General features: G+C 42.8%; 1 protein-coding gene across 13 annotated transcripts in view; it reads right to left on the reverse strand.

Annotated features, from left to right (window-relative positions):
* Nucleotides 1-20,803, reverse strand: part of PARN (poly(A)-specific ribonuclease) — a 199,452-nt gene that overhangs the window by 131,069 nt on the left and 47,580 nt on the right. For all 13 annotated transcript variants that reach the window (XM_042240571.1, XM_060405995.1, XM_060405994.1 and 10 more), the window contains exons 17-18: nucleotides 19,796-19,906; nucleotides 19,419-19,488 (exon numbers count right to left, since the gene is read on the reverse strand). In XM_042240571.1, coding sequence (XP_042096505.1) covers nucleotides 19,419-19,488; nucleotides 19,796-19,906 — 181 coding nt within the window. The remainder of the gene's footprint in view (nucleotides 1-19,418; nucleotides 19,489-19,795; nucleotides 19,907-20,803) is intronic.

Raw genomic sequence — 20,803 nt, forward strand, 5'->3', positions numbered from 1 at the left:
AAGGCCGGACACATGGATTAGGCTGTACGTGGACCACGATGCTCACCTGAGCCGCCACTGAAGACCAGCAACGCCATGCTGCTAACCGCTAGTGTTAACGTCTTTTGAAAAATCCTTTACTGAATTTTTTTTAAGTTACCAAATTATATAACAGTACTATCTCAATTAATACATGAAATAGAGATAGAAAACACATTAGCAGGAAATACACCAAATGACAGTTTTGTTTTGTTTTGTTTCATTTTGGCTGGTGGAATTACAAGTGGGTAATTTGTGCTTCAATCAGGATAAGAATATATTACTTTTTAAAAGGACAGGTTCCTGACTAAAATAAGCGTTTGTTACGGCTCATTCAGCCTTCTCTGATCCTCTGGTGTCTGGGGGACAGGCACCAAGTCCTATCATACAAGGAACGAGCAAGCAGCTTTTTCCCGCTCCAGCGGCTTACCCTCGGCCATCATGGGAGCAGAGACAGATTCAGACCCGAAGTTTCCCCATTACTGCTGCTGCTGCTGCTGAGTCATATCAGTCATGTCTGACTCTGTGCAACCCCATAGATGGCAGCCCACCAGGCTCCCCCGTCCCTGGGATTCTCCAGGCAAGAACACTGGAGTGGGTTGCCCTTTCCTTCTCCAGTGCATGAAGGTGAAAAATGAAAGTGAAGTCGCTCAGTCGTGTCCGACTCTTAGCGACCCCATGGACTGCTGCCCACTAGGCTCCTCCGTCCATGAGATTTTCCAGGCGAGAGTACTGGAGTGGGGTTGCCACTGCCTTCTCCATTACTAGTCTTACACTAAAGGCCTCACCTTCTCTCTGCCAGGTACTCCCTTACGCTTCAGTTGTGTCCAACTGTGCAACCCCGCCAGGCTCCTCTGTCTGTGGAATTCTCCAGGCAACAATATTGGAGCAACTTACCATTTCTTCCTCCGGGGGATCTTCCTAACCCAGGGATTGAACCCACGTCTCTTACATCTCCTGCACTGGCAGGTGGGCAGGTTCTTTACCACTGGTGCCACCTGGGAAGCCCACATCCCCCTCACATTGGGCTTCTAACCTGAGCTCTTCCCACAGCCTCACGTGAAACAGTGAGCCTCTAAGGGACAAATGAGGACACGCGTCCTGAATCACCTCTAGCGCAAGAACTCGAGATGTACAATCTCAGACATAGGCTTTTGTCAGTAGTTTTTGGCAATGCTCTAAGGGCTGATTAAATTATAGCTTCGTGCAACGGGGCAGAGTCCAGATATAAGAAACAAGGTTGCTTTCTGAGAAGAGCTTTGGGTGGACTGAGGAAGGCAACCAGGATGAAGGAGCAGAGAAGACAGCCATGCTGCTGCAGGTCAAAGGACAACGTTTCCACGTCTGCAGTGCAGAGCCAGCTGCGACCCGGGCCTCGGGCCTCGCGGTCACACCCGCCCCGCACACCATGATCACCATCAGGAAAACCTGTGAAACGGTGCGTCTTAGGGGTCAGTGAGATAATGAGGTATCTGAATACAAGAGCTTTACTTTCTGTAAGGTCAGATCTGTACACATACACACAGGCTTGAATGATCTAGAAGGATTTCTGATGTTACAGCCTGTCTTCATAAAAGAGGACAGTGTTTACTCTGGTTCTGCCTGAGCAAAAGGAAAACCCTCCAGCCCCCAAACTTTTCATTCTTTCACCTAGAAACTCAGTATTTCATTTAAAGAGTAAACATATGCATTTGTTCAAGACTACACGTCTCTTCCTAAAAAGCTTTACCTCAAAGAACAGATTTCCAAGCAAAACTGAACTCCTCTTATGCCACTGCAGACCAGAATACGGAGATGCCGAGTACAATCTCATCTCAACACGATTTGAGTGGTGAATTAATTTGCACCTAACTCCAAGTCCCAAGCCTTCCAGAGGAAAATTGAAACCTTTAACGACTGCCAGCTCTACTGTTCTTGCAAATGGTCTTGGTATTTCCTTCAGGGCACAGCAGTAAAAAGCACTTCATGAGAACCGTGTATGCAAGGGCTCATCATTATACATATTTATGCGCCATAAAAAACTAATTTTATCATCCAGAGTAGGAAGCATGCAGACATCGCTCACAAAATAAGCTCATTTATTTCGCTCGCTAAAGCTCTTGTGTAAAATGAGAGGGCAACCACTGGGTAGAGGAGTCACTGTGGCACCAGTTATTTTCATTTCACTCGGGGCGGGGAGAGGGGTGCACGCGCAATTTCCAGTCTAGTCACTTGATGTCTTGACAAATAGAGCATTACCCGACATTTGTCCCAAAGCCAACTCATGTCCCTTCTCGGAGATGAACACAAGAAACAAGGGGGGGGTGTGGGGAAGAAAGGCAAAAGGAAAGAAAGTCAGCAGCTCGTTTAAACAGTCTCCATCAATGAACCGTATCAAATTACACCAAACAGAAGTGTTAAACTAAACATTGTACAAAGGCAACGGCTGCTGGACCTATAAAACAGCAGACTGTAAAATGTCAGAGGAAACTGGTCGTACTCGATCCGGTGGTCCAAGTCAACATCTTTTAGAATCACTGCTCAAGCCAAACATGCAGACAAAGAAACCTTTCAGTGACACTAGCATTGTCTCTTAAGAAAACGTCCTACTAACTGTCAAGCCGTCTCTTTTAGAGACTGATGCTCTGGAGTAAGAATCCTATCCCCAGCTGAGGACAAACCTGGGTTATCCCAGACTCAACTGTTTCTGGGGCCCTCTGAGGCCTCAGCAGATGGCCTCAGCTTGCAAATGAGGGACCTTATTACCTACCTCCTCAGGGATGCTGTCAGAGAAGGCAATGGCACCCCACTCCAGTACTCTCGGCTGGAAAATCTATGGACGGAGGAGCCTGGTAGGCGGCAGTCCATGGGGTCACTAACAGTCAGACACGACTGAGCAACTTCCCTTTCACTTTTCACTTTCATGCACTGGAGAAGGAAATGGCAACCCACTCCAGCGTTCTTGTCTGGAGAATCCCAGGGATGGGGGAGCCTGGTGGGCTGCCGTCTATGAGGTCGCACAGAGTCGGACGAGACTGAAGTGACTTAGCAGCAGGGATGCTGTCAGAAATTATAGTCGCTGTGGGTGAAATACTCTGAACCATGGAAGATGTTCAATAGAGAAGATACTTGGCAGCTAGTCTAAATTCCCTCATGGCTCAGTCAGTAAGGAGTCTGCCTGCAATGCAGGAGACCCAGGTTTGATCCTTGGGTTTGGAAGATCCCCTGGAGAAGGAAATGGCAACCCACTCCAGTATTCTTGCCTGAAAAATCCCATGGACAGAAGAGCCTGGCGGGCTACAGTTCATGGGGTTGCAAAGAGTCAGACATGACTAAGCGACTTCACCTCTCTTCACTCTCTCACTTCTAAATTTCTTAGGGTACCCTGCTAACCTCTGACTCATATAAATTAACTGTGAAACAGTCTTGGAAATAACTATGACCTACTTGCTTACAGCCAGGGCCAAAGCAAGGCAAGGACTATCTAAGAATACTGACTTTACTACCAACATGCCTATAAATGGGCCTCCAAAAAGATAGATCCACAGCCTAATTCCCAGAACCTCTGAATGCTGTCTTCTTTGAAAAAAGGATCTTAGCAGATGGAACCAGAAATTAGGTTAAGGACCTTACATGAGGACATATCCTGAACTATCTAAGTATACCCTAAATACCATCACAACTGTCCTTACAAAAGAAAGAGAGACAGGATACACACAGAGGGGGAGGCAGAGACTGGAGTGACACGGTGACAAGCCGAGGAGTGCCAGCATCACCAGGCCCTAGAGAAGCAAGGAACAGATCCTTCACAGAGCCTGTGGAAGGAGCACAGCCACACCTATACCCTAATTTCAAACTTCTGGCCTCCAGAACTGTGAAAGAATAAATGTCTGTTGTTTTAGGTCAGCTACCAAGCTTGTGGAGATTCAAATAGGAATCACAGGAAACTATGATGATATCCTGCTAAGAAGGAGGCAAGCTGCTTAAACAAATATCCAGGAACTCATTTTTTCTAACCTCTACAAATTGTAATGATAAACAAGTTATTAAGCTAGAGAGACATGTACTTTCAAGCCAATCCAAGGCTAGAATGGGCCCACAAGCAGACAGCCCTTGGGGGCCCACAGGGCTAGCACACCGACTAGAGGTATGTGGCATGGCCTATACCCATATCAAAAGTGGCCTTCTGATAAAGCCATGGAAGCAGCTTGCCCGATAAATCTTTAGGAAAACAAGGTTGCTAGGCAGAAATTAGATAAGGCAGTGTCAGTTTGAGGCAAGCACCCCTTGCCTGGAGAACTCAACAACTAGTCTGGAAACAAGCACTAGTTTCTAGTCTTAAGAAGCCCCACACTCAAGGCTATTTTCATGTGCTCGAGACTCACCTTGTCTTTCACCTTTATGAAAATCAGGGTGCTCACTTTTGGGGCAATCAAACCAAGCCAACACTGATTTAGGAAACCCAAGGTGTTGTTTCAATAGATTAAGATCTCACTGGAGCAATGAGTTGCTCAAGAAGAAACAGCTCACACAAGGACAAATTTGTAGATAGAAAAGCAGGTGAGAGGTTCACCTGGGGCTGAGGGGAGCCAGGGGATGGGGAATTACTGCCTAATGACCACAGAGTTTGTTTGGGGTGAGGAAAAAGTTCTGGAAACAGACAGTGGGACAGCTGTGCAACACTGTGGATGTACTTACTGCCACTGAATTGTATGCTTAAAAATCGTTAAAGTGGCAAATTGTAGGTTACATACAGTTTACCATAATTTTTAAAAAATGCATAATATTATATACCCCAAACCACTGAACTGTACACTTTAAATGGGTGAACTGTATGGTGTGCAAATTTATATCCCAATAAAGCTGGTAAAAAACAAAAACAAAAAGAAACCACTTTCAAAGGGTCACTTAGTAAATGCTACTTCTTTACTTTCCTCTCCCAATAAAAATCTGCAACTAGAAATGCTGCCCATCCCAAAGACTGAGATATGACCATATGCCTCAAAGGGGGAAACAAAAAGCAAAAAAAGACGTACATGCAAATCTTCCTGAGCACCACTGAGTTACAAGCACGCTTTATCCTCCTCTCCCTATTTTTTCTGATCAAGGCTCATAACTGAATACAAAGCCCACCTTATAGGAGGCCTACAGTACTAAAGATATGATTATACGGTATTTCCTTTAAAAACAAAAAGCTCTCCATTTGTTCCCAGCATCTGGTCAACAGAAGCACCTCTTCAAAGTACAAATGTCCCCAAAGCAGTGACAAGCTGACTGAGGCCTATGACATGTCAGGCACTGTGCATTTTATACACATTCTCCCATGGCACTCTGACGGCAACCCTATCCAGTGGGTACCATCATTCTCAACTACAGATGAGGAAGCTGAGGGTAACTTGCTCAAGGGGTTCCAGGTATAGAGAGCGGGGCTGGGATTCAAATCCAGGTACCTGATCCCAGAGACCACAACTGCTCTCTATTACACAGTACCCTGAAGTGAAGCTGTTCTACTAGAGAAATTAACCAAATGATTTTAACACGTGAAACACATATGGAAACCCATCGTGTTGAGCACTGTGACACCCACAGGCAGGTCTTCCCAAAAGCACAAACTGTGTTGCACCTCTCACTCGCTTATGTTGTAAAGCTGGAAAGCTCTTGGGGGAAATTACTCTAACACTTAAAACAATGGACTTATGGGCTTCCCTAGTGGCTCAGTGGTAAAGAAGAATCTCCTGCCAGTGCAGGAGATAACGGTTTCATCCCTGATCCAGGAAGATCCCACATGCCGCAGAGCAACTAAACCCATGCACCACAACTACTGAGCCTGTGCTTGAGAGCCCGGGAGCCACCAACTACTGAGCCCACAGGCCACAGCTACTAAGTCTGAGCACCCTAGAGCCCAGGCTCCACAACAAGAGAAGCCACAGCAATGAGAAGCCCGAGCATTGCAACTAGAGCAGCCAGCACACAGCCCGACTAGAAAAAGCCAGAGCAGGAACAAAGACCCAGCACTGCTAATAATACACAAATTACATTATTTTTTAAAAAAAGAACCACAATGGACTTAACTGATACCCAAGCTTAACAGGATCTCAGGTAAAGACATATTGGCTCCATCCCCTAAGATGCTAAAACCTGAAGCAATTGCTAGGAAGCTTCCCAGGTGGCACACAGTAAAGATCCACCTGCCAATGTAGGAGATGCAAGAGATTTGGATTTGATCTCTGAGTCAGGAAGATCCACTGGAGGAGGAATTGACAACCTCCTCCAGTATTCTTGCCTGGAAACTTCCATGGGCAGAGGAGCCTGGCGGGCTATACTCAATGGGGTGACAAAGAATCGGACACGCAGTCTGAGTGACTGAGCACGCACGCAAGACAGACTGGCCTTGCCTTCTTGTTGCTCCAGCACCTTTTACTCCTCCGTATGAGAAGGGGCAGGCAGGACAGGAGAAGGTAAGGTGAGGGCTGCGCTGCAGGGGCGCAGGTAATGCTCTCATGAAAGACAAGCAGGGGGAGGCGGTCCTAAGATGGTGGAGGAATAGGACGGGAGACCACTTTCTCCCCAACAAATTCATCAAAAGAACATTTAAACACTGAGTAAATTCCACAAAACAACTTCTGAATGCCGGCAGAGGACATCAGGCACCCAGAAAAGCAGCCCATTGCCTTCGAAAGGAGGTAGGAAAAAATATAAAAGACAAAAACAGAGACAAAAGAGGTAGGGACGGAGCTCCGTCCCGGGAAGGGAGTCTTAAAGAGAGAAGTTTCCAAACACCAGGAAACACTCTCACTGCTGAGTCAGTGGCGAGCCTTGAAAGCACAGAGGGCAACATAACAGGGAGGAAAAATAAATAAATAATTAAAACCCACAAATTCCATGCCCAACAGTAACTCCCCCAGCGGAGAAGCAGCGCAGATGCCTGCACCCGCCACTAGCAAGCGGAGGCTGAGCAGGGAGGCGCGGGCTGCATTGCTTAGCATAAGGATCTGGCCTGAATGCCCCAAGCCCAATCTGAGCGAACTAACTTGGGCTAGCAAACCAGACTGTGGGATAACTACCACCCAAAAAGCCAGCCCTAACCTAAGACACTGCCAGGCCCATGCACAGAACAAAGGACTGAACAGAGACAGCTGGCTGCAGACCATCCCCCTCCGATGACAGGCAGCCAGAGCCGGAAGGGGGCAATCACAGCCCCAGAGAGACATTATCTACAAAATTGTAAGCAGGCTTCTTTGTCAACTAAGACTTCTTGGGGTTCTGGATGTCAACATCTGCCTGAGAAGGTGCGCCGGTTGTACACCCAGAAAACCGAGCAGCAAGGATGGGAGAAGCGATAAGTCGCAGCGACCGCGCTCACCAAACACCCCATCACCTGAGCTGCTCGGACCTGGGAAGGGCACAAAATGCAGGCCCAACGGAGTCTTCGCCTCTGAGGACCACCCAAGTGCCTGAACCAGACCGGCTTAGACCTGGGAGATGCGTGTAGCCGAGGGCCGGCCTCGGACGGTTCCCGGCAGAGCCACATAGAGCCTGAGGAGAGTAGGCAGGGAGGGTACATGCACCGTGAGCAGGGGAAGGCCCAGTGTGGCTGAGGCACTGCGAGCACACGCCAGTGCTATTTGTTTGCAGCGTCCCTCCCTCCCCACAGCGCGACTGAACAAGTGAGCCTAAAAAAAGTGTCCACCACCACCCTCTTTGTGTCAGGGCGGAAATCAGACACTGAAGAGACCAGCAAACAGAAGAAGCTAAAACAGAGGGAACCGCCTTGGAAGTGACAGGTGCAATAGATTAAAACCCTGTCATTAGTACCAACTACATAGGAAGGGGCCTATAGATCTTGAGAAATATAAGCTGGACCAAGAACTATCTGAAAATGAACTGACCCCACACTACCCACAACACCAGAGAAAGTCCTAGATATATTTTTACTATTTTTATGATCATTCTTTTTTTAATTTTTAAAAATGTTTAAGTCCTCTATTACTCTTTAATTTTCACTTTTATAACCTACTATTACTTTGCAAAAAAACAAAAAAAAGACCCTATTTTTCAAAAGCAAACTTCATATATATATATATATTTTTAACAATTTTTGTGACTTTGTCTTTTTTTTCTCGCCTTTTTTTTTCTTTTCTTTAATGTTGTATTTTTGAAATTCCAAATTCTAGATTTTTAATCTTTGCTTTTTGATATTTGTTATCAATTTGGTGCCTTTAAGAACCCAATTTTCAGTACCCATTTTAACATGGGAGCAAGATTACTGGCTTGACTGCTCTCTCCCCCTTTGGACTCTCCTTTTTCTCTACCAGGTCACCTGTGTCTCCTCACTAACCCCTCTCTTCTCTACCCAACTCTGTGAATTTCTGTGGGTTCCAAACGGTGGAGAACACTTACGGAACTGATTACTGGCTGGATCTGTCTCTCTCCTTTTCATTCCCCCCCTTTTATCCTGGCCACCTCTGTCTCCTTCCTCCCTCCTCTCTTCTCTGTATAACTCCGTGAACATCTCTGAGTGGTCCAGCTGTGGAGTACACATAAGGAAGTGATTACTGGCTAGCTTGCTCTCTCCTCTGTTGATTCCACCTTATCTCATTCGGGTCACCTCTAACTCCCTGCTCCCTCTTCTCTTCTCCATGTAACTCTGTGAACCTCTCTGGGTGTTCCTCACTGTGGAGAAACTTTTCATCTTTAACCTAGATGTTTTATCAACTGTGCTGTACAGAAGGAGAAGTTTTGAGACTACTGTAAAAATAAGACTGAAAACCAGAAGCAGGAGGCTTAAGTCCAAACCCTGAGAACACAAGAGAGCTCCTGACTCCAGGGAACATTCATTGACAGGAGTTCATCAGACACCTCCATACCTACACTGAAACCAAGCACCACCAGAGGGGCAACAAGTTCCAGAGCAAGACATACCAAGCAAATTCTCCAGCAACACAGGAACACAGCCCTGAGCTCCAATATACAGGCTGCCCAAAGTTACTCTAAAACCATAAACATCTCATAACTCATTACTGGACACTTCATTGCACTCCAGAGAGAAGAAATCCAGCTCCACCCACCAGAACACCAACACAAGCTTCCCTAACCAAGAAATCTTGACAAGCCACCTGCACAACCCCACCCACAGCAAGGAAACTCCACAATAAAGAGAACTCCACAAACTACCAGAATACAGAAAAGACACCCCAAACGCAGCAATATAAACAAGGTGAAGAGACAGAGGAATACCCAGCAGGTAAAGGAATAGGATAAATGCCCACCAAACCAAACAAAAGAGGAAGAGATAGGGAATCTATGTGAGAAAGAATCCCAAACAATGATGATGAAAATGATTCAAAATCTTGAAATCAAAATGGAATCACAGATAAATAGCCTGGAGACAAGGATTGAGAAGATGCAAGAAAGGTTTAACAGGACCTAGAATAAATAAAAAAGAGTCAATATATAATGAATAATGTAATAAATGAGATCAACAACACTCTGGAGAACAAATAGTAGAATAACAGGGGCAGAAGACAGGATTAGTGAATTAGAAGATAGAATGGTAGAAATAAATGAATCAGAGAGTAAAAAAGAAAAATGAATTAAAAGAAATGAGGACAATCTGAGAGACCTCCAGGACAGTGTTAAACGGCCCAACATTCAAATCATAGGAGTCCCAGAAGAACAAGACAAAAAGAAAGACCAGGAGAAAATACTTGAGGAGATAATAGTTGAAAACTTTCCTAAAATGGAGAAGGAAATAATCACCCAAGTCCAAGAAACCCAGAGAGTCCCAAACAGGATAAACCCAAGGCAAAACACCCCAAGACACATATTAATCAAATTAACAAAGATCAAACACAAAGAACAAATATTAAAAGCAGCAAGGGAAAAACAACAAATAACACACAAGGGGATCCCCATAAGGCTAACGGCTGATCTTTCAACAGAAACTCTTCAAGCCAGGAGGGAATGGCAAGACATACTTAAAGTGATGAGAGAAAATAACCTACAGCCCAGATTACTGTATCCAGCAAGGATCTCACTTAAATATGAAGGAGAAATTAAAAGTTTTACAGACAAGCAAAAGCTGAGAGAATTCAGCACCACCAAACCAGCTCTTCGACAAATGCTAAAGGATATTCTCTAGACAGGAAACACAAAAACGGTATATAATCTCGAACCCAAAACAATAAAGTAAATGGCAACGGGATCATACTTATCAATAATTACCTTAAACATAAATGGGTTGAATGCCCCAACCAAAAGACAAAGACTGGCTGAATGGATACAAAAATAAGACCCCTATATATGTTGTCTACAAGAGACCCAACCTCAAAACAGGGGACACATACAGACTGAAAGTGAAGGGCTGGAAAAAGGTATTCCATGCAAATAGAAACCAAAAGAAAGCAGGAGTAGCAATACTCATATCAGATAAAATAGACTTTAAAACAAAAGCTGTGAAAAGAGACAAAGAAGGACACTACATAATGATCAAAGGATCAATCCAAGAAGAAGATATAACAATTATAAATACATATGCACCCAACATAGGAGCACCGCAATATGTAAGACAAATGCTAACAAGTATGAAAAGGGAAATTAACAATAACACAATAATAGTGGGAGACTTGAACACCACACTCACACCTATGGATAGATCAACTAAACAGAAAATTAACAAGGAGATGCAAACTTTAAACGATACAACAGACTAGTTAGACCTAATTGCTATCTATAGGACATTCCACCCCAAAACAATGAATTTAACCTTTTTCTCAAGCACACACGGAATCTTCTCCAGGAGAGAGCACATCCTGGGCCATAAATCTAGTCTTGGTAAATTCAAAAAAACTGAAATCATTCCAAGCATCTTTTCTGACCACAATGCAATAAGATTAGATCTCAATTACAGGAGAAAAACTATTAAAAATTCCAACATGTTGGAGGCTGAACAACATGCTGCTGAATAACCAACAAATCACAGAAGAAATCAAAAAAGAAATAAAAATATGCATAGAAACGAATGAAAATGAAAACACAACAACCCAAAACCTGTGGGACACTATAAAAGCAGTGCTAAGGGGAAAGTTCATAGCAATACAGGCATACCTCAAGAAATAAGAAAAAAGTCAAACAAATAAAGTCAAATAAATAACCTAACTCTACACCTAAAGCAACTAGAAAAGGAAGAAATGGAGAACCCCAGGGTTAGTAGAAGGAAAGAAATCTTAAAAATTAGGGCAGAAATAAATGCAAAAGAAACAAAAGAGACCACAGCAAAAATCAACAAAACCAAAAGCTGGTTCTTTGAAAGGATAAATAAAATTGACAAACCATTAGCCAGACTCATCAAGAAACAAAGGGAGAAACATCAAATCAATAAAATTAGAAATGAAAATGGAGAGACCACAACAGACAACACAGAAATACAAAGGATCATAAGAGACTACTATCAGCAATTATATGCCAATAAAATGGACAACGTGGAAGAAATGGACAAATTCTTAGAAAAGCACAACTTTCCAAAACCAAACCAGGAAGAAATAGAAAATCTTTAACAGACCCATCACAAGCACAGAAATTGAAACTGTAATCAGAAATCTTCCAGCAAACAAAAGCCCAGGTCCAGACGGCTTCACAGCTGAATTCTACCAAAAATTTAGGGAAGAACTAACACCTATCTTCTCAAACTCTTCCAGAAAATTGCAGAGGAAGGTAAACTTCCAAACTCATTCTATGAGGCCACCACCACCCTAATACCAAAATCTGACAAAAGATGCCACAAAAAAAGAAAACTACAGGCCAATATCACTGATGAACATAGATGCAAAAATCCTTAACAAAATTCTAGCAATCAGAATCTAACAACACATTAAAAAGATCATACACCATGACCAAGTGGGCTTTATCTCAGGGATGCAAGGATTCTTTAATATCTGCAAATCAATCAATGTAATACACCACATTAACAAATTGAAAAATAAAAGCCATATGATTAGCTCAATAGATGCAGAGAAAGCCTTTGACAAAACTCAACATCCATTTATGATAAAAACTCTCCAGAAAGCAGGAATAGAAGGAACATACCTCAACATAATAAAAGCTATATATGACAAACCCACAGCAAACATTATCCTCAATGGTGAAAAATTGAAAGCATTTCCCCTAAAGTCAGGAACAAGAAAAGGATACCCACTTTCACCATTACTATTCAACATAGTTTTGGAAATTTTGGCCACAGCAATCAGAGCAGAAAAAGAAATAAAAGGAATCCAAATTGGAAAAGAAGAAGTAAAACTCTCACTGTTTGCAGATGACATGATCCTCTACATCAGTTCAGTTCAGTTGCTCAGTCGTGTCCGACTCTTTGAGACCCCATGAATTGCAGCACACCAGGCTTCCCTGTCCATCACCAACTCCTAGAGTTCACTCAGACTCACGTCCATCATTACCAGTTAATCAATGAATACAGTAAAGTTGCAGGATATAAAATCAACACACAGAAATCCCTTGTATTCCTATACACTAATAATGAGAAAATAGAGAAATTAAGGAAACAATTCCATTCACCATTGCAACGAAAATAATAAAATACTTAGGAATATATCTACCTAAAGAAACTAAAGACCTGTATATAGAAAACTATAAAACAATGGTGAAAGAAATCAAAGAGGACACTAATAGATGGAGAAATATACCATGTTCATGGATTGGAAGAATCAATATAGTGAAAACAAATATACTACCCAAAGCAATTTATAGATTCAATGCAATCCCTATCAAGCTACCAACGGTATTTTCACAGAGCTAGAACAAATAATTTCACAATTTGTATGGAAAAACAAAAAACCTCGAATAGCCAAAGCAATCTTGAGAAAGAAGAATGGAACTGGAGGAATCAGCCTGCCTGACTTCAGGCTCTACTACAAAGCCACAGTCATCAAGACAATATGGTACTGGCACAAAGACAGACATATAGATCAATGGAACAAAATAGAAAGCCCAGAGATAAATCCACGCACCTATGGACACCTTATCTTCGACAAAGGAGGCTAGAATATACAATGGATTAAAGACAATCTCTTTAACAAGTGGTGCTGGGAAAACTGGTCAACCACTTGTAAAAGAATGAAACTAGACCACTTTCTAACACCATACACAAAAATAAACTCAAAATGGATTAAAGATTTAAACATAAGGCCAGAAACTATAAAACTCCTGGAAGAGAACATAGGCAAAACACTCTCCGACATACATCACAGCAGGATCCTCTATGACCCACCTCCCAGAATACTGGAAATAAAAGCAAAAATAAACAAATGGGACCTAATTAAACTTAAAAGCTTCTGCACAACAAAGGAAACTATAAGCAAGGTGAAAAGACAGCCTTCAGAATGGGAGAAAATAATAGCAAATGAAGCAACCAACAAAGAACTAATCTCAAAAATATACAAGCAACACCTACAGCTCAATTCCAGAAAAATAAATGACCCAATCAAAAAATGGGCCAAAGAACTAAATAGACATTTCTCCAAAGAAGACATACAGATGGCTAATAAACACATGAAAAGATGCTCAACATCACTCATTATCAGAGAAATGCAAATCAAAACCACAATGAGGTACCATTTCATGCCAGTCAGAATGGCTGCAATCCAAAAGTCTACAAGCAATAAATGCTGGAGAGGGTGTGGAGAAAAGAGAACCCTCTTATACTGTTGGTGGGAATGCAAACTAGTGGGAATGCAAACTACAGCCACTATGGAGAACAGTGTGGAAATTCCTTAAAAAACTGGAAATAGAACTGCCTTATGACCCAGCAATCCTCCTGCTGGGCATACACACTGAGGAAACCAGAATTGAAAGAGACACGTGTACCCCAATGTTCATCGCAGCACTAATGTTTATAATAGCCAGGACATGGAAACAACCTAGAGGTCCATCAGCAGATGAATGGATAAGAAAGCTGTGGTACATATACACAATGGAGTATTACTCAGCCATTAAAAAGAATACATTTGAATCAGTTCTAATGAGGTGGATGAAACTGGAACCTATTATACAGAGTGAAGCCAGAAAGAAAAACACCAATACAGTATATTAACATATGTATATGGAATTTAGAAAGATGGTAACGATAACCCTGTATGCAAGACAGCAAAAGAGACACAGATGTATAGAACAGTCTTTCGGACTCTGTGGGAGAGGGAGAGGGTGGGATGATTTGGGAGAATGGCATTGAAACATGTATAATATCATATATGAAACAAGTCGCCAGTCCAGGTTCAATGCGTGATACTGGATGCTTGGGGCTGGTGCACTGAGAAGACCCAGAAGGATGGTACGGGGAGGGAGGAGGGAGGGGGGTTCAGGATGGGGAACATGTGTATACCTGTGGCAAATACATGTTGATGTATGGCAAAACCAATACAATATTGTAAAGTAATTAACCTCCAATTAAAATAAATAAATTTGTATTTTTTAAAAAAGACAAGCAGGGTCTGCACTTTCGGACACGTGGGTCACCCAGTGAACGACATGGTTCAACATGAAACGTGGCTGCTGGTAACTGAGACAATAAGCGTGGTTCACGTCCAGCACCAGCAAAAGAAGGTTCCGCACGGATCTGAAGTATTTTGTTTTTTTACAACCCTTCAGTTTAAAAAACCTCTCTGATGTCAAAGGTGAAGCACAGGGAGATTAGCAGAAAGAACTTACTGCCCGCACATGATTGCTCTCCATGGAGGAAAAGGGAGAAGACATCAGTGTGCTTCATCTCAGGCGCTGTAACCATTCCTCCTACTCGCCACTTATCATTGCTTTGTGTACCTATACAACCTTCCATAAATTGCTGGATTCATCTGCATAACAAAACTTTCTAAAATGCTTCAAATCAAAGCAATCTTGCTTCTATTATGTACCAATCTGACATACTTCATTGTCCTCTGATTTTTCTTTAGCAAACACTAAAAGGTGAGTACAGGAAAAGCGGATGCTTCACATTTGCTCCAGTTTTAAATCAGCACTTCAATCCATTTTCTTCTCTATCATGAAACTAAAAACATAAAAACTCATGCTGCTACGATATCTACTGTTTTGAATTTCCCAGCATGTCAAATTCTCTTGTACTTCAGGAAAGGAAAATAATAGACCCTGACCACCTACTAAGTCTGAGGAACTATCAAAGTCCTTTTGCATCTCATGTGACTTTTATAACTTACATGGGAGGGGGATAGTTCCAGTCCTGTTTTTACAGAGGAGGAAATGAACTGTCTTATCTTCAGCTTAGATGGAACACACAGCCCTGTCATCCTAGGAAGACTCCTGTTGAAATTCAGAACGCTGTGGGACTTCCTTGGTGGTCCAGTGGTTAAGAATCTGCCTTTTGATGCAGGCAGTGTGGGTTCAATCCCTGGTCCAGGGGCTAAGATCCCACATGCCTCATCACCAAGAAGCCAGAACATAAACAACAGAAGCAATACTGTAACAAATTCAATAGAGACTTTAAAAAAAATCATTAAAAAAAAAATTCAGAACACTTGTGCCCAGCATGACGCAGCTGTCCTATATAGTAAAGTGCAGGCACTTCTTCCTTTTTCATCCCACTACTTAGAGATTGGCCAAAATAAAATACGTGCTCATTTCCTTCCTCCTTCTAAGAACTGAGGAAAATCGAAAATAACCTTTCCCCAAAACCCTTCATAAAAGGTTATCTATTAATACAAGAGAGCTCAAGGGGTCTTGCATAAACAGATGGGTATTAATAAAACATAACACTAAAGTCTGATTATGTGCTTTCTGTCGTGCAATAAAAAGTATAAGCAGAGTGTATTTTTAGCTCCTTCCGGGCCTAAAAGGATTTGACCAAAGGATCTTCTCTAAGTCTGGTTTTCTATGCATTGATGAAAACTGACCAAGGTCATAAAAGAAGGTAAACCAATTCCTGAGCAGAGAGCCCACAACATAGAGGAAGAGCACGCTGCACACAGCCTGTCATTAGCAGTGGTCTCATCCCAATTTCCATCATGCAGCAATGTTAGGACTTTCATTCTGAGTCCAAAAAGGAAGGGAGAAATGAGGTGCCCAGGAAAGGAAAGAGACAAATGGTACCTTGCAAAGTCTACTGGGACATTTCCCTGGACAAACTGGGCTTAGAAAGTGCCCCGTACTACACTCCATTTCTGCAATCTGCTCAAGCACCAACTGTCTTGGGATCTTCTCAATAGCGGACTCGGTAAAGCTTCCCCGAAAGGAACACCTAACGCAATCAGATGCTAATTTAAAATAATGCAGAAATAGGCTGGGTTTATCTTCACTCAAGGTTTACTTTTTAAACAATCTTGTGAGAGCAGAGCAAAAATATTATTTGCACATGTAAGTCGGCTCAGGTCCACCCAAATTCATATTAAGGCTATGTGTGTTTGGTTAAGCTTACATTGAGAAAAGCCAGGTGCCAAAAAGAAGGCTGTGTGCCGAAGAATTGATGCTTTCAAACTGTGGTGCTGAATAAGACTCTTGAGAGTCCCTTGGACAGCAAGGAGATCAAACCAGTCAACCCTAAAGGAAATCAACCCTGAATACTCATTGGAAGGACTGAAGCTAAAGCTGAAGCTCCGATACTTTGGCCGCTTGATGCAAAAAGCTGACTCACTGGAAAACATTAATGCTGGGAAAGATTGAGGGCAGGAGGAAAAGAGGGTGACAGAGGATGAAATGGTTGGATGGCATCACCGATTCAGTGGACACAACTTTGAGCAAACTCTGGGAGATAACAAAGGACAGGAAAGCCAGACATGCTGTGCTCCATGGGGATGCAAACAGTCCAACACAACTTAGTGACTGAACAACAACAAAAACAAACAAACCCTCAGAAAAATTTAGATTCTTCTAAAATCAACCGCTTGAGATAATACTGATAGCAACTGTTGGACATCTTTTTACAAGAGCAATCTTGAAGTAAAAAAATCAAGGTTTAATATTATAAATGAAACCTGCATTTAAGTGAGAATGGGTCAATATTGGCTTCCCAGGTGGTGCAGTGGTAATGAATGCACACGCCGATGCAGGAGATGCGTGTGTGATCCCTGGGTCGGGAAGATCCACTGGAGGAGAAAATGGAACCCCACTCTAGTATTCTCACCTGGGAAATCCTATAGACAGAGAAGCCTGGTGGGCTACAGTCGAAGGGGTCACAAAGAGTTGGACACGTCTGAGCAACTGAACACGCATCTACTCACAACATCAAAAGCAACCGCTTTTCCCATTTTCTTAATGGCTTCAGGATGGGTGGCTGTACTTAACCAAGCTAGTCCAATATAGAATAAAAATAGTCTTTATTTTCCACTTTAAATCCTGCTAGAATCTTTCTTCCCTTCAAAGATAAAGAAACAATTCTTCCTTCACAGATAGGGAAAAATGGAGGAAAAAAATCAAATTGGGCAAGAATTTTCAGTGCAATATCACAGGATTCCTAAACCTCAACTATTTTTGGTATGCATCTAGGTTTTAGCAAAAAAATAATCTGAATGGACACCAGCCCCATTTAAAAGTGAAGTTATGTGTTTACTGCCCAGTTCTTCTAGTAATATCTTTGCATATAATTAGCAATACTAAATTGATCTAGAAGTCTTATTTAAACTTTTAAAGGGCTTCCCTTGTGGCTCAGCTGGTGAAGAATCCTCCTGCAATGCAGGAGACCTGGGTTCGATCCTTGGGTTGGGAAGATCCCCTGGAGAAGGGAACACCTATCCACTCCAGTATTCTGATCTGGAGAATTCCATGGACTGTACAGTCCATGGGGTCGCAAAGAGTTGGACACAACTGAGCAACTTTCACTTCACTTAAACTTATAAACCAAAGCCTACTTTGACTGCTGTTCATTTTGGCCACACAGATGACTGATAAACAAGAGACAGCCTCTATCTATCCACATTTGCAACCATCACCTGACTTTATTAGGAGCTGATTTTAGTGCAGAAGCAGGATTGTTGTTTTAAATATTTAAACGGGAGTAAACATCTCCCCAGCTGCAAAATACTGCTGAAAGACAAACTTAACATCACGTGCATAAAAATGCCAGAAAGGCCACAATCCATATGTATTTAGTGTCACTCACAGGTTCCTTGGTTGATGCCATAAGCGGTCCTAAGATTTACAAAGATAAACACTGCCCCCAATTTAGAGTTAAGGGGTTAGAAAACCCCATTTTGAACTGGATAGATAGCAAGAACTCAACTGGTGGCAGAATTAATTTTCCATGCAGAAAAATTCAACTTAATTTTCAATATACACTACATTGTTAACCAGTCCTCTTTGAAAGATTTTTTTTTTTGATGTGAAAGATGTTTTTGCAAAGTCAAACACATTTACCTCTGAACTTCCACAGAAAAGAACAAAGATTTAAAAAGGAAGAAGCCACAGGATGACAGAATTCACTAACTCAGACTACACAGATTCCAAGCCTGTAGGAATCCAGATGTTTGGAATTAACTTCTGACTGCAGCATGGTACCTATGAACAAGCACTGTGATACCAGAATTTATACAGACTCTGGAGGAGACGGCACTCTTACTCAGGAAAGCACTGATAGAAATGCAAAATGCCACATATAAGGAAATGATGTCACCAAGCCGACCTTGAAATGGCTCTCTCAGAAGTGGTGAGTGATGTGGGCTGCCCACTTCTGTCTGGCTCACCTAAACCTCCCAGAACCAGCCCTGCGGAAGAGAGGTAGGGTAGAGACGAAGGCTTGGGGCCCTGGCACAAAGCCATGCTGCGGCTGGCTGGATGATCACATTCACAACTTTAGTCTCAACTGTGCCAAGAAAGCACCAGCCTCACTTTGAAGTAACAATCTAGAGATTCTTTGGAAATGCTCTGAGAGCAGACGTTTCTCTACAATCACACTGACTTCCTCCGACGATGAAGGAGCAACTTCACCGGATCCATTCAGATGAGGGCTCGGGATGCGATGACCATCAACCTGCTCCACAGGTTATCTGAGAAGTCATTTGTGTAACCAACGTCTTCTTAGAAAGGACATTATTTAATTAGACAATAATGCAAGCGTGAAGAATAATCTCACTCGTGAAGCCTGTTGGGGTTAAGTTAGGTCTGACTGTGTATACAGACACATACTCAGAGACTCCCTCGTGGGTCACTTAAATTCTGAAGCCACCAGTCCTTTGTCTTGGAAGAGATGTGCTACCTTTCATAATGTTTTCTTTTTTTTTCTAGCAAATATTGAATACATTCTTTTCGAAAAGGTCAATTTCTATTTTTCAAAAAACATCTGAGTCACTAGCGATGAGAAATATCTTATCTAAAAATGCCCGAGAGCTCCCAGTCACCCCTCACTGACATCCCAGATACTGGGCTCTTCCACCAGCAGAGGATTCTGGGGCACTGGGACTCTGATTACTTACTTGTTAAAAAAAGGTTCGATGAGTTTTGATCTGGCAGACACATGACTCTTTGGAGGACTAAGAAAAGAACCTAATAAAGAAAAGAAGCAGAATATCACATACAGTCAAGGAAAACAAAGCCTGAAAAAAATATCCTGAAATCAACAGTATGGTTCTGCAAGGGTACAATAAGTGCTCATGTGGACCAAGGACCACAACCCCAGGTAAGCGTTTGATGGTTCTTCCTGTGCACTCCCCATCCCCTCTCCCAACCCCCTCCCCCTCCTCCCTCAAAACCCTCCCACTTCCTACTGGGTGAGTGGATCCCAGGGAAAGGGTAGACAGGGAAGATCCCCTCTGGACCATGGTGTGTTGACAGAGACAGGTACAGTGTGTACCTAGGTAGTTGGCCATGGAGATGAAACACAGTCCTGTGATATAAGCATCATAGCCTGCCTCGTGGAGCTGTTCAGAAGCCGTGTCATAACTTGGAAAGCCTTCTGCACTTTCTAAAGAGAAAAAAGAAATAACAGTCTTCCCAAGGTCGTCACAAATCATGAAGACTGGTAAGCATGCTGCCCTGCCAAATCCAGACGTCTGTGCGGCAGAAACACCATAAAGAAGCAGAAAGAAAGCTATCTCCTTAATTCTCTCCACACACGATCTTGAGATAACAGAGTCACTGAAAATGAGGGCTTGGGTCTAGACTAGAGAAGTGTCTTGGTTACGTTGTCAAAGACTCAGCCACACGCCTCCCAACTGCATGCTGTTGGATGCTATTTACAACCATGCATAACTCACTCCTGTGACCATGACTCCTCCTCTGATTGGAACACAAGGGGTATTTCAGAACAGTGGTCCCCAATCTTTTTGGCACCAGGGACCAGTTTCATGAAAGACAAATTTTCCATGGGGGCGGAGGTGGTTTGGGGATGATTCAGGCATATTACATTTATTGTGCACTTTATTTCTATTATTATTAAATCAGCTCTACCCCAGGTCATTAGGCATTAGATCCCAGAGATTAGGGACCTCAGAGCAACGGCTAGGAGCATGGCCCCCAGCGTGCACTGTCTGAGTTTGAATCTTTGCTCCATCACTTAGCTGCTATGTGATCTTAGGCACGTTGCCCTCTCTGGGCCTCCACCATGGTAGAAGGGCAATGACAGTCAGAGCTCCCTCGTTAGGCTTTCGTGAGGATCAAATGAGCTCAAGCAAGCAAAGCTCTCATGCCACGTTTGGTATGTGGTAAACACTCCGTAACTGTTATCTGACGATACTCCAGCTCACCCTCCCCAAAAACCAAAGACTCCCATCAAGGCTGGCAGCTCAAGTCAACAGTGTCCTTCACTATGTCTCCAAACTCACAGATATAAAGACGGAAAGCACAACCAAGTCCCAAAACA

The sequence above is a fragment of the Ovis aries genome, chromosome 24 (assembly GCF_016772045.2).
Source record: "Ovis aries strain OAR_USU_Benz2616 breed Rambouillet chromosome 24, ARS-UI_Ramb_v3.0, whole genome shotgun sequence".
Classification (NCBI taxonomy): Eukaryota; Metazoa; Chordata; class Mammalia; order Artiodactyla; family Bovidae; genus Ovis; species Ovis aries.